At 38.3% G+C, this 17,095-nt stretch overlaps 4 protein-coding genes across 24 annotated transcripts in view; 2 read left to right on the top strand and 2 right to left on the bottom strand.

Annotated features, from left to right (window-relative positions):
• LOC109103223 (NLR family CARD domain-containing protein 3-like) overlaps nucleotides 1-17,095 on the top strand; it is a 1,793,396-nt gene that overhangs the window by 1,025,108 nt on the left and 751,193 nt on the right. The gene's annotated exons all lie outside the window — the stretch shown is intronic.
• Nucleotides 1-17,095, bottom strand: part of LOC109070511 (ribonuclease inhibitor-like) — an 862,999-nt gene that overhangs the window by 593,011 nt on the left and 252,893 nt on the right. The gene's annotated exons all lie outside the window — the stretch shown is intronic.
• Nucleotides 1,294-6,037, bottom strand: LOC109111702. Of its 7 annotated transcripts, none has more exons than XM_042748685.1 (9): nucleotides 5,944-6,037; nucleotides 4,536-4,662; nucleotides 4,211-4,422; nucleotides 3,875-3,992; nucleotides 3,693-3,785; nucleotides 2,162-2,266; nucleotides 1,869-2,054; nucleotides 1,601-1,780; nucleotides 1,294-1,348 (listed from the first exon to the last, which is right to left on the bottom strand). In XM_042748685.1, exons 1-9 carry the CDS (start codon nucleotides 6,019-6,021, stop codon nucleotides 1,308-1,310), a joined length of 1,140 nt encoding a protein of 379 aa, XP_042604619.1. In that variant the 5' UTR covers nucleotides 6,022-6,037; the 3' UTR covers nucleotides 1,294-1,307. The 7 variants fall into 7 exon arrangements, with proteins under 7 accessions (XP_042604619.1, XP_042604617.1, XP_042604618.1 ...); XM_042748687.1 differs by lacking the exons at nucleotides 1,294-1,348; nucleotides 5,944-6,037 and adding exons at nucleotides 5,118-5,211; nucleotides 5,449-5,876 and having other exon boundaries at nucleotides 1,440-1,780; XM_042748683.1 differs by lacking the exon at nucleotides 1,294-1,348 and having other exon boundaries at nucleotides 1,438-1,780.
• On the top strand, nucleotides 8,847-16,884 carry LOC109102519. Of its 7 annotated transcripts, XM_042748675.1 has the most exons (14): nucleotides 8,847-8,986; nucleotides 10,573-10,805; nucleotides 11,122-11,300; nucleotides 11,548-11,641; nucleotides 12,096-12,223; nucleotides 12,334-12,544; nucleotides 12,762-12,879; nucleotides 12,969-13,060; nucleotides 13,248-13,365; nucleotides 14,482-14,586; nucleotides 14,694-14,879; nucleotides 14,938-14,967; nucleotides 15,119-15,123; nucleotides 15,369-16,617. In XM_042748675.1, the coding sequence occupies exons 2-14, from the start codon at nucleotides 10,677-10,679 to the stop codon at nucleotides 15,615-15,617; spliced, it is 1,644 nt and encodes a 547-aa protein (XP_042604609.1). In that variant the 5' UTR covers nucleotides 8,847-8,986; nucleotides 10,573-10,676; the 3' UTR covers nucleotides 15,618-16,617. The 7 variants fall into 7 exon arrangements, with proteins under 7 accessions (XP_042604609.1, XP_042604607.1, XP_042604610.1 ...); XM_042748673.1 differs by having other exon boundaries at nucleotides 12,096-12,222; nucleotides 12,387-12,544; nucleotides 14,938-15,123; nucleotides 15,369-16,884; XM_042748676.1 differs by lacking the exon at nucleotides 11,122-11,300 and adding an exon at nucleotides 10,861-10,862 and having other exon boundaries at nucleotides 10,573-10,641; nucleotides 14,938-15,123.

Below are 17,095 nucleotides of genomic sequence, written 5' to 3'. Positions count from 1 at the left end.
CCTCTGTATTTATTTAAATATTTTTTTGATCTCTACAACAAAGGGCAAATAGTTTTCTATTTTAATTTTCCTCCTTCCAACACCTGTCACTGTGAGAAACTACAAACCCCATTTCCAGAAAAGTTAGGATGAGAAAGTACCACTGACACGGGCATATATTGGGATTTTATATGCTCCTTCTGGCATGCTTTAGCTCCTCCAAACCACCTGAATGGTCCTACATGGTCTGGAATATATAATGTAGTAGCCTCAATATCCCTGTTTAAAAAGTTTCCTACATGTATCTCTGAAGATGACACTGTTATGAACAGTCTCCACATCTGACATGTGGCTTGTTCCTACCATGGGATGAGTTGATTATCAGATGGATATGGTCATAACATTTACTTTGCATGGCCTCAGATCACTGAGCTTCTTAAAATCATATTCCAATTTGGGTTGCTGCTAAAAGGTAAATTGCATAACTGATTATTAATACTGCTATGTTGTTTTGTATTCAAAGCAATCTGGCCCAACCCTGCTAACCGTTCATCTGTATAACATGTGCTTTACTAGATGGTTGATATATATTTAGACAATAACTACAATGTTTTACAGAGTCAGTATTGAAGTATATTACATGGCCAGTAGCTCTCAGTGTAGTAAGTTTCATACATCTATCTTAATATGTGACCTGGTGTGACTGTGACCTCTAATGTTCAAAATGTGGTTAGTTCAGGTTGTATCTGAAAGCTCCCAGTTCTCTCTTTTTGTAAGGGTTGATGTGTGATGAGCCAAAGTCAACTCAATAGTTTGATGACAAATCAAACATGCGAGTAACTTGCTAATTCCATAAACGACATACTAGTAACAGCTAATCATGCTAGAAACATGCTATCAGTTGCAAACATAACCATGCTTATTACAAATCCAGCTACATACATGCTAAATCATGCTAATAATACATGCTAAATACATGCTAGTAACTTGCTAATCATGCTATAACATGCTAGTGATCTTGCTAAAGATGCTAGAAACATTTCAAGTCAAAGTCACATGCTAATCAAAAGGGATTAAACATGCTAGTGACTGCTAGTCCCCACCTCAATCATGCTATCATCATGCTATCGTCATCCTCAGTCTCAGAGCTGAGGTCACGCTGCCAAACATGCTATTTCCATGCTAGTTCCCCCTTCATCTTCCACCAGCTGAGGAGTTGCTTGAAGAATGCCTCTCTTGCTTTTCAAACTTTTTAAACAGTTTGCTTTTCAAACTTTCTGTCTGAGGTAATGCTCAAGCCTTCTCTAAGTTTGTCTTGACGAACTTTTTTATCTAGGATCATCATCCTCTGTGAATCCATTGGGATAGCCTATAAATCCACACATGAAGAATAATGGAATTACCGTCACACTGAACATTTTATCAGAGAGAGCTTATTTATGTTAGAACAAAATGTTAAATACAAAGTCAAATTGGAAAATAATAACTGGATAAAATAATCTTTGAAGGCCATGTATCCTTAGTTCTTGAGCCAATACTAGCATGATTGCTTTTCATGTGAAAATAGTTTGACCTATGAATTTTAAAGTGCATAAAGCCATATAGTTTGATTTACACTTACTTCCTGTTTTTATGCAATCTGAAATGGTGGCTATCAGTGTCTGGACCTTTGCAACGGAGTCCTTAAGGTACTGACAGTGCTGCATCATCTCCTTCACAAGGATCTGCTTTTCTTCCGTCAGTCGTAAGACCAGCATTAGTTGGTCAGAAAGCTTCTTCTTGGCGAGAATGTCTACACCGTCTGAAGGAATGAAAACATCATACATTAATAAAATAATTTGATGTTGATACATTTTAAATAAACACAAAGTTAAATATTAATACGGCATCTGTGTTCTGTTCCTCACAAGGCCATATCATGCTCTCTGCAGCTTTGTTGGAGAGTTTCTGTACAACTGAGTGTGTGTCCACAGGATCACCATCAGGTTGTTGGTTGTATCTCTGGATCTCATCTAGCAAGCGCTTCTTTTCTTTGGCAATCTTCTGAGGAATCTTCTGACGCCTTTTGTTGCGATCTGTAATAAGAGTAAAGACAATGGTATTACAAAAGAGCTGCCATGGCATTTAATGAACAGAAACAATATAACTTCCATCTACATCACTTACATTTAATAATACATACCATTCTGTCTATAAAGGTAGTGCTTCTTCTGACAAATGCTCACGAAGAGTGCTTCGATGGAGATCTGCAAACCACGAGCATCAACAGAACTGGCTGCTGCATTTCCTGAAGAGAAATGTTTCAAACACAATTAAGTTTTCTTAATTGCACATAATACAGCGGCAACAGACACACTTTAGGACAATGTTTAATTTGGACACAAAACAATCTCGTATGTTTTTTCATACCGTACTGGACACTGACTGCATGTTTCAGCAACAATTAGGGTCTAAGCAACATAGGCATCTAATCTGTGTGATATCTTTATTATCATCACTTTTCAAGAGTCCATCGTCCACAGTCTTTCTTTATGAAAGTCATTGATGGGGGATTGTCCCCTATCCATTCCACACATCGAATCTGGTGAGCCCATGATCTTTATTGTAGCTCCACATATAGGCCAAACTTTCAAAAACGATATCCTCTGAACTGACAGAAGTAACACATGGTGCTCTTGTGTATTAAGAAAGTGGAAATCCTTAGCTTCATAATTTTCTACAGATCTAGTTTCTGTTTCCAATGAGAAGCTGTGATACTTGCACCAAGAATGAGAACAAACAAGTGCCTTTTGAAAATATCAGAATTACAACAGAGCATGCATGAATGCTGCAAACATGGAGCCTTAACGCTGACTCACAATTACACATTCAAACGAAGCATGAGAAACCACGCTATAGACTATGCGTTGGTTTTCATTTATACTTCTGTGTCGTTGTCCGCGTTGACGCACAATTACACATGCAGAGGGAGCATGTGAAACCCGGGGGAGGGGTTCTAGCAGACCAATCACAGCGCTTGCATCTGTTTAGAATTGACGCGTTGTTATATTTTTGGAGAGGACGGTACACGTAGAAGTCACGTGCTACACACAGCCTACACATAGCTACGGCGGGAGTTCAACGCAGAAGTATAAATTGGGCTTTACTGACACATTGTGCTTGGTCTGTCATTTCCTACCTCAAATAATATTGGTTCCATTTTGGTCTGATTTGCATGAACATGCACCAATCATTTGGTTTTCATTGATAAAATATGTACTTTCTTTAAGTCAAAATTCTAATTGAAGACTTAAGACTTGCAAATAGTGCCCATCCCCACATCATAATTTAACATTAAGCAACAGCTACATGCATTACAACCAAATTACTCCAACAGTGTTTATGTATAAAACAACATTGCCCTTCCCGCTACTGGCCCACTGCTTGACATCAACAACCCACTGCTTTAGCATGTCATCACTGCAATGCAACTGGTCCTGGTATCTTCTTCAGGCTCTCTGTTGCATCTAAGGTGTTTTCTACTGTCTGCAAAACAGCAAAACACAACACACTGTCATTTCATAAAATACCAAAAAGTATATGTTCCTGCCTGATTTAATATAAATGACATATTCAACTACATATACATAGCTGAAGTGATGCATTTTGGGTGGACTTTAAGTTCAAATTTAACTGTGTAAAATAGTCCATCCTTTTTCAATACATGAACATACCTTTTTGAATCTGGAAGACAAAGGCAATGTGGAGGCCATTCTCTTTACGCTGATTCCACCCAATAGCATGGACAGTAAGCATATCAGTTCTTACTGTAAAGAACAATAGAAAAATCACAATCAATTGTAAAATGTTAATGTGTACATTTGCAGGGGAGCAGGGGCCAAAGAATCTTACAAACCTGACTTGGACATATACTTTGTGGTCAGGGCACATCTGGAGAGAAAACTATTGAGTTTCTCTACTTCTTCACCAAGAGTGGTTCCGGCACCTTCTTGGTTCCCTGCATTCCACAGAATCTACAGGAAGCAGTGGACTTGTTAAACAGGGTGGACAACAGGGTGATCAATATTGATACATATCCCCAAGGTCACCAGCTGTAGAGGACAGCACATAGGGGCTCATGTACAACTCAAAACACACTCCTGGGTTGTTGTTGGGTCACAACATCATTCATTGTGGTACTTTACGTTAATTGCTGGCTACATCAAAATGTAAAAGTAGTTAAAAGCATCACCTCACATTTTGTATTGTGGGCTTTGGCATGCATCACGGACAAGCAATGTCTGATTTTCTGAAGAGGCTGAAGATGAGTCAGGATCTCTGACACCTTCTCCAGGTATGGCACATAACAGCAGGTCACATCCATGGACAAAAATGCAGCATCCTGGAACTCTTTTTGGAGAAACATTGGATATGCAAAGATTTCTCCTCTAGACATATTCAGACCTATTGGGAAAAAAAAAGAAATAAGTAGAGAGCACATTGCACACTGAAGAATAGGCTTCAGATGTTTTATCTACAAATATTTTTCATTGCAATTTATCAAGACCAATACCAACCTTTGAGGAGGAATCCATGCCTGCACACAGCAATTTCTACACCTTCTTCGTCCAACTTGTTGGCCTGCTTTGATGTCTCTCTTGCTGCTGTCCATTGGGATTCCCCACACATTGCTCTTCCTGCCGTCTACCAAAGTAAACATTTAAATACAAGGGTTGCACGCTCAAACACACCAACAATTACAGTCTGATTAGATTTTGTCTTTGATTGCCTGACCCATCTTCCATCTGCAAATCCCTGGAGTATAACAAACCAAATGAAATTATTTGCCATTTAGCATGCAGGAGGATATTTGCAAAAGTATAACTTTGTCAGATATTGTGTCAGACATACTGTATGTGCGGCAACCAATATTATAGACATACTGTGCCCTCTGGATTAAAATCTAGTTGTATTTTTTTTCATCCAGCTCTGCAACTTCACTCTTTGTGAAAGTCTGATTGCATTGCTAACCTCAGCAACCTGCCATTGCCATCTCAACACCTGATCAAAGATTCCCTGATCCGAACATCTAATTTCACTTCCAATTAGTTATAAAATAAGCCAAAGATACCTGCTGCTCAGCCTGACTGAAAACTTACACTCTTGACAGCCCCCCGGACTTCCTCAACAAAACTGGACACCTCAGAGTCTTGGGATAAAAACACTCCATCAAAAAACCCTGGCTCTTCACTCCTACAACAAAACATATTCTGGATAACCACTGCAGTGAGTTTTACATAATAATAATAATAAATTATAATAATTGTATTTATATGACAAGTTTACGACGTCTAACATGGCTATTATATTCAACAGCTACAGTATCAACAGCTTAATTTTAAATAACAAAAGGAAAAACTATATTATTATGATGTTAATAGCAAGCACATACATACATTGGCTGTTTTTAATGTGTACACAAAAACTCACTGGTTTGCTTTCTGGAACCTGTAGAGTTTTCTGTTGCCATCCACTGAAACAGCCACCGTTTCAGGACTACAGGCTGGACAGACAAATGGCTCCTTTTCCAGAAGTTGGTCCTCTTCAGAGCTGCAGTACACATATTGCAGAAAGCTCCTCTGAAAAGCATCTGCATTCACTTTGCCAGTCTGAAAAACAATTTATAGAACAGCTTTAAATGACAATGAACTACAAGGTCACCCCATTTATGTTTTGTCAATGTACCTTCTCAAACCAAAGAAAGGATGCAACTGCCAATGCGGTCTAATATGGTCTTCAGTTCAGTTCATTTTTAGTAACCTGAAATATTACAGCCACTTGTGGAACTTGAATTCATTTGTGGGTATATTTGAATTTGTGCCTTGTTTGGACTCAAAGACTCGTTTTTGCCATACTGTCCAGCCTTACATCTACTTATAATAATAACGAATGCATTTGTCTTTCAGCTTAAAAATTTGTACTCACTCTTCCAAACCACTTTGTTCTCTGGTCCAACATTGCTGTGAAGGCTTTCACTGACATTCCTGGAGCTGTTGTCTTCATAGCTTCAAACAGAATGGAACAGATCTTGTTTCTGGAATGTTGACTGTGGAAAAGTGTCTGTGCTTGCATGGCACCAGAACGTGAAGATTGTGGTAACTTTAATATTTGAGGCCTGAGAGCACATGAAAAAAGACATTTAACTAACAAGGAACTAAAGTAATATGTTAGATAAAAAATATTTTTGCCCAGTCCTACCATTTATGCAAACGGGTATGATGGACCTAGCAACAGAGATTGCAACATACCAGTGTCACAGAGCAATATTTTTGAGGAAAGGCTGTTTTTCAAACACTGCAAGAGCAAAGGACAATCAGGATGACATTAAAGAAGTTTGTGATGGTGGAAGCAAGCACTTGGAAAACAATGAATCATTTAATAATTGTGTGTTGATGAAAAAATGCAAATCGACTGAAAAAGAGACACCAACCTTGTTCACAGATGATGTACTTATCATCATGGAGTTTCACAAACTCTGTTGGGGGAATGTATTTATAAAAGCCATTTATGGTGGTCTGCCTGCTGTGATCACACTCTGCACAAAACCACTCTGAGGGCAAACATAAATGCAACGGATGATGGCTTTACTGTCACGTGACAGCGGGTTGACTTATTGAGGAACAATGTTCATCAGCTGACAACAAGTTGTGAATGTTTTGTGGCCTCACCTGTCACTTGTTGGACCCCTTTCAAGTATTTGACACCAACTGGACAAAGAAGGCTGCTACAAAAGCAGCCCAGATGAACTCTGAATCCCGTAGAAGTTCCTCAAGCTGGCATGGTCTTCACACGCTGCCCATCACGGTCCCTCTTCCACCAGCTCACTTTAGATTGGTCCTGTGACTTCAGCCTTCTGAGTTTGTAACTCTGTGTTACGTTTCTTTATGCACATGTAATGAAATGTAGACGGGTGAAACATAGGCATTAACTAACTGGAGTTTATTAATTACACATTTGTGAATAACAAGAATGAAACTTTGCCTGTATCTCTTCAACAAATGCATCCCCGAGCTGAAGAACAGCTTCTAGTTTGTTCTTATTTCTTTTGACATTGTACTTAAACAGAAAATAAAGGTGTCAGTTAGATCTGAGATCTGCCTGCAACTCAAACTTGCTGACTATTATAATTGAATGGAAAATTTGGACCACATCAGTGATATGAGGGTAAAGGTTTCATTTTCCGGTAGAGGATAGTGGTGTCTTGACTATTTGCAGGAGAATGCAGATTTTCATTACAAACCTTTGGTTGTAACTATAATGATATTTCTGTATTCAACTGTTTATTTTACCAAGGCTACAATTATGTCACCTAACATATTAGCTATTATTATCATCAACTACAGATTCAAGGTTTATTATTATTTATTTTTTTTGTAAGCAATTACTGTTTTTCAGCTGAAGACAAAGGGTCTAGTCCAAATCTTGCTTAATTTTCCTTTACATTTAATCATTTAGCAGGTACCTTTATCCAATGCCACTTACAAATGAAGATCAAATATATATAAGCAATCAAACCAACAATGTGCAGTTTAGGTAAATGCACTATGTATGATGATGACATTAGAAATCAAATATCTTGGGGATAGAAGTCTAATCTAACCCTACAGTGTCATGCATCTGAAAGCAACTAGTTATGTCTGCGCGTGCCTGAATTATTCCATGCGCACTAATTGCTCCACATTATTGACCCCTGGGGGGTCCCGTAGGCTTAGGCTAACCATGCCACTTTAGCTAAAAACGTTAGCAAATACTAATTCAGTTTGTTGATTTGTAGTGCTGTCATCAGCCATGTCTAAAGCTGAAGACCCATGTCAAAACATAATAAAAAACTGTTTTTTATTTATTTCAAACTGCAACAGGCATACAGTAGAAGTTATCTTAGGCTGATGTCAATGGTAGGATACCAGATGTGCTAAGAGCAGCCCACGGTTCCACTAATGGCTGATGACAGCACTACAAATCAACAGACTGAATTAGTATTTGCTAACGTTTTTAGCTAAAGTGGCATGGTTAGCCTAAGCCTACGGGGCCCCCAGGGGTCAATAATGTGGACCAATTAGTGCGCATAGAATAATTCAGGCACGCGCAGACATTACTAGTTGCTTTCAGATGCATGACACTGTAGGGTTAGATTAGACTTCTATCCCCAAGATATTTGATTTCTAATGTCATCATCATACATAGTGCATTTACCTAAATTGCACATTGTTGGTTTGATTGCTTATATTGCTCTCTTCATTTGTAAGTGGCATTGGATAAATGTACCTGCTAAATGATTAAATGTAAAGGGAAATTAAGCAAGATTTGGACTAGACCCTTTGTCTTCAGCTGAAAAACAGTAATTGCTTACAAAAAAAAAAAAAAAAAACTTGAATCTGTAGTTGATGATAATAATAGCTAATATGTTAGGTGACATAATTGTAGCCTTGATAAAATAAACAGTTGAATACAGAAATATCATTATAGTTACAACCAAAGGTTGTAATGAAAATCTGCATTCTCCTACAAATAGTCAAGACACCACTATCCTCTACCGGAAAATGAAACCTTTACCCTCATATCACTGATGTGGTCCAAATTTTCCATTCAATTATAATAGTCAGCAAGTTTGAGTTGCAGGCAGATCTCAGATCTAACTGACACCTTTATTTTCTGTTTAAGTACAATGTCAAAAGGAAATAAGAACAAACTAGAAGCTGTTCTTCAGCTCGGGGATGCATTTGTTGAAGAGATACAGCCAAGTTTCATTCTTGTTATTCACAAATGTGTAATTAATTAACTCCAGTTAGTTAATGCCTATGTTTCAACCCGTCTACATTTCATTACATGTGCATAAAGAAACGTAACACAGAGTTACAAACTCAGAAGGCTGAAGTCACAGGACAATCTAAAGTGAGCTGGTGGAAGAGGGACCGTGATGGGCAGCATGTGACCACCAGCAAACGGAGGAAAAAAAGTTAATCTGCTGGTTAGTGTACATCTTATCAAATTGATGTCAAATACTTGAAATGAAGAGTGATGTGTGATTTAGAGAAGGTGCTGGTTTGATAATGCTGTTGTTACTCAATATTCTGTATGCTTCACATTAATAATGTAAATTACATTATAATGCCAAATGCATTTAGGTTTGATAGTTTCCATGTTGCAAGTTTGCCAAAGGTTTCAGCTTTTATTTTTGTACATCTGGCAAAGAGTTTGAAAGAACTGTACTTAATTCTAATGTGGTTTATGTTATTTTTACTTCCAAACAGTTGGTGCTGGTACTTCTCCATGTGCTAGTTCCACCATCACAACTTCATGTACTAGCTACCAAAATCCTGGTAAGTAGAAAAACTACTTTAAAAACACTTTTCATAATATGGTATGCTTCAAATAAAAACAATGAGTTACGTAAAAAGGAAGCCTCATTATACCTGCACTTTAGCTATGTTTAGCAACTAGTCATCTAATGATGCTTCTTTTCTAAATGCTTTTTCTACAGTCCCCAAACATGCCCCAAATATTAAAGTTACCACAATTTGGTGCATTCAGCCCTGTCAACATGACAGAAATAGGAAAACTTTAGACAATAGCATCACTGTTTCTCAGCAAAATCACATGGTTGTTGTTTAGTTTCACAGTTAAGTGGGCAGCACTACTTACAGCCAGCACCTACACAGAATATTAAGGGTCATGGATTTGATCGCCCATTTCCAACTATCCTTTCACCCTCTGCCTTCTCTGCTATCACTGGACTGTCCCTGTATTAAAAGCAATGGAAATGCCTCAAAAGAAGTCAGTGGTAGTGGAATTGCAATGTTGGATTTCTAGTATGTTTTTATTTTTCTCTTTCTCTCTCTGAAGATTTTAATATGCAGAGGCTTGAGGACCTTCTACGGGATTCAGAGAGCATTGATGGGCATGCTTTTGCTCAGCAGCCATCTTTGTCCAGTTGGTGTCAAAGACAGAAAGGGGTCCAACAATGTTGGCAACAGGCGAGGCCACAAAACATTCACAACTTGTTGTCAGCTGAGAACATTGTCCAGATGAAGTGCAACCACTGTCACGTGACAGAAGCCATCATCCGTTGCAGGGAATGTTTGCCCTCAGAGTGGTTTTGTGCAGAGTGTGATCAATTGGTACATAAACGCCACACTCTGCACAGTAGGCAGACCACCATAAATGGCTCTTATAAATACATTCCCCCAACAGAGTTTGTGAAACTCCATGATGATAAGTACATCATCTGTGAACAAGGTTGGTGTCTCTTTTTCAGTCGATTTGCATTTTTTCATCAACACACAATTATTAAATTATTCATTGTCTTCCAAGTACTTGCTAACAATCCAAACATTCTTTAATGTCATCCTGATTGTCCTTTGCTCTTGCAGATTGTTTGCTGCCAACAGCCTTTCCTCAAAATATATGCTCCTGTGACACTGGTGATGTTGCAATCTCTGTTGCTAGATCCATCATACTCGTTTTGCATAAATGGTAGGACTGGGTTAAAAATATTGTTTATCTAACATATTACTTTAGTTCCTTGTTAGTTATTTGTCTTTCATGTGCTCTCAGGCCGTTATAATCTTCACGTTCCGGTGCTAACATGCAAACATTGCAATAAGCAATGGGCTCCAGAAGTCAGTGACTTTGTAAGGAGTGGTTACTGGACCGCTACCATGCAAGCACAGACACTTTTCCACCAAGATCTGTTCCATTCCTTTGAAGCTATGAAGACAACAGCTCCAGGAATGTCAGTGAAAGCCTTCACAGCAATGTTGGACCAGAGAACAAAGTGGTTTGGAAGAGTGAGTACAAATCTTTAAGCTGAAAGACAAATGCATTCGTTTTTATTATAAGTAGATGTAAGGCTGGACAGTATGGCAAAAAGAGTCTTTGAGTCCAAACAAGGCACACATTCAAATATACCCACAAATGAATTCAAGTTCCACAAGTGGCTGTAATATTTCAGGTTACTTGCATCCAACTGAACTGAAGACCATATTAGACAGCACCTTCAATTTCATCCTCACTTAAATCTGAAAAATAAAAATGACAAAACATAAATGGGGTGACCTTGTAGTTCATTGTCATTTAAAGCTGTTCTATAAATAGTTTTTTCAGACTGGCAAAGTGAATGCAGATGCTTTTCAGAGGAGCTTTCTGCAATATGTGTACTGCAACTCTGAAGAGGACCAACTTCTGGAAAAGGAGCCATTAGTCTGTCCAGCCTGTAGTCCTGAAACGGTGGCTGTTTCAGTGGATGGCAACAGAAAACTCTACAGGTTCCAGAAAGCAAACCAGTGAGTTTTGTGTACACATTAAAAACAGCCAATGTATGTATGTCCTTGCTATTAACATCATAATAATATAGTTCTCATTTTGTTATTTAAAATTAAGCTGTTGATACTGTAGCTGTTGAATATAATAGCCATGTTAGACGTTGTAAACTTGTTTTTTGAAGTGTCATATAAATACAATTATTATAATTTTTATTATTATTATGTAAAAACTCACTACAGTGCTTATCCAGAATATGTTTTGTTGTAGGAGTGAAGAGCCAGGGTTTTTTGATGGAGTGTTTTTATCCCAAGACTCTGAGGTGTCCAGTTTTGTTGAGGAAGTCCGGGGGGCTGTCAAGAGTGTAAGTTTTCAATCAGGCTGAGCAGCAGGTATCTTTGGCTTATTTTATAACTAATTGGAAGTAAAATTAGATGTTCGGATGAGGGAATCTTTGATCAGGTGTTGAGATGGCAATGGCAGGTTGCTGAGGTTAGCAATGCAATCAGACTTTCACAAAGAGTGAAGTTGCAGAGCTGGATGAAAAAAATACAACTAGATTTTAATCCAGAGGGCACAGTATATCTATAGTATTGGTTGCCGCACATACAGTATGTCTGACACAATATCTGACAAAGTTAGACTTTTGCAAATATCCTCCTGCATGCTAAATGGCAAATAATTTCAATTGGTTTGTTATACTCCAGGGATTTGCAGATGGAAGATGGGTCAGGCAATCAAAGACCAAATCTAATCAGACTGTAATTGTTGGTGTGTTTGAGCGTGCAGCCCTTCTATTTAAATGTTTACTTTGGTAGACGGCAGGAAGAGCAATGTGTGGGGAATCCCAATGGACAGCAGCAAGAGAGACATCAAAGCAGGCCAACAAGTTGAACGAAGAAGGTGTAGAAATTGCTGTGTGCAGGCATGGATTCCTCCTCAAAGGTTGGTATTGGTCTTGATAAATTGCAATGAAAAATATTTGTAGATAAAACATCTGAAGCCTATTCTTCAGTGTGCAATGTGCTCTCTACTTATTTCTTTTTTTCCAAAAAGTCTGAATATGTATAGAGGAGAAATCTTTGCATATCCAATGTTTCTCCAAAAAGAGTTCCAGGATGCTGCATTTTTGGCCATGGATGTGACCTGCCGTTATGTGCCATACCTGGAGAAGGTGTCAGAGGTCCTGACTCATCTTCAGCCTCTTCAGAAAATCAGACATTGCTTGTCCGTGATGCATGCCAAAGCCCACAATACAAAATGCAAGGTGATGCTTTTAACTACTTTTACATTTTGATGTAGCCAGCAATTAACGTAAAGTACCACAATGAATGATGTTGTGACCCAACAACAACCCAGGAGTGTGTTCTGAGTTGTACATGAGCCCCTATGTGCTGTCCTCTACAGCTGGTGACCTTGGGATATGTATCAATATTGATCACCCTGTTGTCCACCCTGTTTAACAAGTCCACTGCTTCCTGTAGATTCTGTGGAATGCAAGGAACCAAGAAGGTGCCGGAACCACTCTTGGTGAAGAAGTAGAGCAAGTCGATAGTTTTCTCTCCAGATGTGCCCTGACCACAAAGTATATGTCCAAGTCAGGTTTGTGAGATTCTTTGGCCCCTGCTCCCCTGCAAATGTACACATTAACATTTTACAATTGATTGTGATTTTTCTATTGTTCTTTACAGTAAGAACTGATATGCTTACTGTCCATGCTATTGGGTGGAATCAACGTAAAGAGAATGGCCTCCACATTGCCTTGTCTTCCAGATTCAAAAAGGTATGTTCATGTATTGAAAAAGGATGGACTATTTTACACAGTTAAATTTGAACTTAAAGTCCACCCAAAATGCATCACTTCAGCCATGTATATGTAGTTGAATATGTCTTTATATTAAATCAGGCAGGAACATATACTTTTTGGTATTTTATGAAATGACAGTGTGTTGTGTTTTGCTGTTTTGCAGACAGTAGAAAACAGCTTAGATGCAACAGAGAGCCTGAAGAAGATGCAGGACCAGTTGCATTGCAGTGATGACATGCTAAAGCAGTGGGTTGTTGATGTCAAGCAGTGGGCCAGTAGCGGGAAGGGCAATGTTGTTTTATACATAAACACTGTTGGAGTAATTTGGTTGTAATGCATGTAGCTGTTGCTTAATGTTAAATTATGATGTGGGGATGGGCACTATTTGCAAGTCTTGAGTCTTCAATTAGTATTTTGACTTAAAGAAAGTACATATTTTATCAATGAAAACCAAATGATTGGTGCATGTTCATGCAAATCAGACCAAAATGGAACAATATTATTTGAGGTAGGAAATGACAGACCAAGCACAATGTGTCAGTAAAGCCCAATCTATACTTCTGCGTTGAACTCCCGCCGTAGCTATGTGTAGGCTGTGTGTAGCACGTGTACCCTCACGTGTACCTCTCCAAAAATATAACAACGCGTCAATTCTAAACAGATGCAAGCGCTGTGATTGGTCTGCTAGAACCCCTCCCCTGGGTTTCACACGCTCCCTCTGCATGTGTAATTGTGCGTCAACACGGACAACAACACAGAAGTATAAATGAAAACCAACACATAGTCTATAGCGTAGAGGCTCGGGAGTCGGTCAAACGGAGAAGTACAAATCAGCCTTAAGGCTCCATGTTTGCAGCATTCATGCATGCTCTGTTGTAATTCTGATATTTTCAAAAGACACTTGTTTGTTCTCATTCTTGGTGCAAGTATCACAGCTTCTCATTGGAAACAGAAACATAGATCTGTAGAAAATTATGAACCTAAGGATTTCCACTTTCTTAATACACAAGAGCACCATGTGTTACTTCTGTCAGTTCAGAGGATATCGTTTTTGAAAGTTTGGCCTATATGTGGAGCTACAATAAAGATCATGGTGTCACCGAATGCGATGTGTGGAATGGATAGGGGACAATCCCCCATCAATGACTCTCATAAAGAAAGACTGTGGACGATGGACTCTTGAAATATGATGATAATAAAGATATCACACAGATTAGATGCCTATGTTGCTTAGACCCTAATTGTTGCTGAAACATGCAGTCAGTGTCCAGTACGGTATGAAAAAACAAACTATATAGATTTCTGTCCAAATTAAACATTGTCCTAAAGTGTGTCTGTTGCCGCTGTACTATGTGCAGTTAAGAAAACTTAATTGTGTTTGAAACATTTCTCTTCAGGAAATGCAGCAGCCAGTTCTGTTGATGCTCGTGGTTTGCAGATCTCCATCGAAGCACTCTTCGTGAGCATTTGTCAGAAGAAGCACTACCTTTATAGACAGAATGGTATGTATTATTAAATGTAAGTGATGTAGATGGAAGTTATATTGTTTCTGTTCATTAAATGCCATGGCAGCTCTTTTGTAATACCATTGTCTTTACTCTTATTACAGATCGCAACAAAAGGCATCAAAAGATTACTCAGAAGATTGCCAAAGAAAAGAAGAGCTTGCTAGACGAGATCCAGAGATACAACCAACAACCTGATGGTGATCCTGTGGACACACACTCAGTTGTACAGAAACTCTCCAACAAAGCTGCAGAGAGCATGATATGGCCTTGGCAGGAACAGAACACAGGTGCTGTATTCATATTTAACTTTGTGTTTATTAATGTATGATGTTTTCATTCCTTCAGACGGTGTAGACATTCTCGCCAAGAAGAAGCTTTTTGACCAACTAATGCTGGTCTTACGACTGACAGAAGAAAAGCAGATCCTTGTGAAGGAGATGATGCAGCGCTGTCAGTACCTTAAGGACTCCGTTGCAAAGGTCCAGACACTGTTAGCCACCATTTCAGATTGCATAAAAACAGGAAGTAAGTGTAAATCAAACTATATGGCTTTATGCACTTTAAAATTCATAGGTCAAACTATTTTCACATGAAAAGCAATCATGCTAGTATTGGCTCAAGAACTAAGGATACATGGCCTTCAAAGATTATTTTATCCAGTTATTATTTTCCAATTTGACTTTGTATTTAACATTTGTTCTAACATAAATAAGCTCTCTCTGATAAAATGTTTAGTGTGACGGTAATTCCATTATTCTTCATGTGTGGATTTATAGGCTATCCCAATGGATTCACAGAGGAGGCGTCCAAGGGCCTCATCAGTCTACTTAAGAGAAGACTGCATTACCTCAGACTCAAGCAGCAGACTGCAGCATGCACATACAGAGGCATTCTTCAACCAACTCCTCAGCTGGTGGAAGATGAAGGGGAAATGGAGGAAATGGACTGGCAACGTGACCTCAGCTCTGAGGATGAGGATGATGATGAAGATGATGCTGAGGTGGGGACTCAAGTCACAGTTGTAATCCCTTTTGATTTGACTTGTACTTTGACTTGAAAAGGTTTCTAAAATCTTGACAAAAGATTCCTGCAGTTATCCGTATTTTGCTATTTATATATATTATTTTTTAGTATTATTATTATTATTATTTTTTTTATGTTGCTGGATTTGTAATAACCATGGTTATGTTTGCAACTGATAATGTCTGTAAATATTTGCTGGTACCTGTATATGTTTATGGAAATAGAAATACAAATTTGATTTGTCATCAAACTATTGAGTTGACTTTGGCTCATCACACATCAACCCTTACAAAAAGAGAGAACTGGGAGCTTTCAGATACAACCTGAACTAACCACATTTTGAACATTAGAGGTCACAGTCACACCAGGTCACATATTAAGATAGATGTATGAAACTTACTACACTGAGAGCTACTGGCCATGTAATATACTTCAATACTGACTCTGTAAAACATTGTAGTTATTGTCTAAATATATATCAACCATCTAGTAAAGCACATGTTATACAGATGATCGGTTAGCAGGGTTGGGCCAGATTGCTTTGAATACAAAACAACAGAGCAGTATTAATAATCAGTTATGCAATTTACCTTTTAGCAACAACCCAAATTGGAATATCATTTTAAGAAGCTCAGTGATCTGAGGCCATGCAAAGTAAATGTTATGACCATATCCATCTGATAATCAACTCATCCCATGGTAGGAACAAGACACATGTCAGATGTGGAGACTGTTCATAACAGTGTCATCTTCAGAGATACATGTAGGAAACTTTTTAAACAGGGATATTGAGGCTACTACATTATATATTCCAGACCATGTAGGACCATTCAGGTGGTTTGGAGGAGCTAAAGCATGCCAGAAGGAGCATATAAAATCCCAATATATGCCCGTGTCAATGGTACTTTCTCATCCTAACTTTTCTGGAAATGGGGTTTGTAGTTTCTCACAGTGACAGGTGTTGGGAGGAAAATTAAAATAGAAAACTATTTGCCCTTTGTTGTAGAGATCAAAAAAATATTTAAATAAAATACAGAGGAGGCAACAGGGCCAACGGTATGTGTAACGCACTCTTGTTTTTAAATACCAATAATAATTTTACAAGTACAAGAGGAGACGACTACCCATCATAGACCATAGTCTTTTAGTTTACCATCATAGCAGCATTAGCATAAATAGATATTCATGTAAGCAGTGTGTGTGTGTGTGTGTGTGTGTGTGTGTGTGCGTGCGTGCGTGAGAGAGAGATTGTGTGTGTAAGTCTGAGAGAGTTATATACTAGTTAACCATGCCATCCAATAAAGCACTGCAAACACTTTTTTTGTCTACTTAAATCTAACTATAACATTAGATGCATTGTGTAGCCTATTTGCTGTGGCAGATATAAATGATTTGAATGACTGTGTTCATCCTGGCATAAAACCCTCCAAAATCATAAAGATAAAAAAATTCTCAAACAATCCTTATTTTGATCATTATT

This window comes from Cyprinus carpio, chromosome B22, assembly GCF_018340385.1.
Source record: "Cyprinus carpio isolate SPL01 chromosome B22, ASM1834038v1, whole genome shotgun sequence".
In the NCBI taxonomy this organism is placed as follows: domain Eukaryota; kingdom Metazoa; phylum Chordata; class Actinopteri; order Cypriniformes; family Cyprinidae; genus Cyprinus; species Cyprinus carpio.
This window is presented reverse-complemented; position numbering and strand designations above follow the sequence as displayed.

Bases quoted from the DNA above. Each gene is read 5' to 3' on its own strand.
- LOC109111702 (XM_042748683.1), bottom strand. From the start codon at position 6,021: ATGAAGACAACAGCTCCAGGAATGTCAGTGAAAGCCTTCACAGCAATG. The intron at 2,267-3,692 runs GTATGTTCATGT...ATTTCTCTTCAG, and splicing joins TGTCTTCCAGATTCAAAAAG to GAAATGCAGCAGCCAGTTCT. The intron at 2,055-2,161 runs GTATGTATTATT...CTCTTATTACAG, and splicing joins CTACCTTTATAGACAGAATG to ATCGCAACAAAAGGCGTCAG.
- LOC109102519 (XM_042748670.1), top strand. From the start codon at position 10,677: ATGCAAGCACAGACACTTTTCCACCAAGATCTGTTCCATTCCTTTGAA. The intron at 13,061-13,247 runs GTATGTTCATGT...GCTGTTTTGCAG, and splicing joins TGTCTTCCAGATTCAAAAAG to ACAGTAGAAAACAGCTTAGA. The intron at 13,366-14,481 runs GGAAGGGCAATG...ATTTCTCTTCAG, and splicing joins CAAGCAGTGGGCCAGTAGCG to GAAATGCAGCAGCCAGTTCT.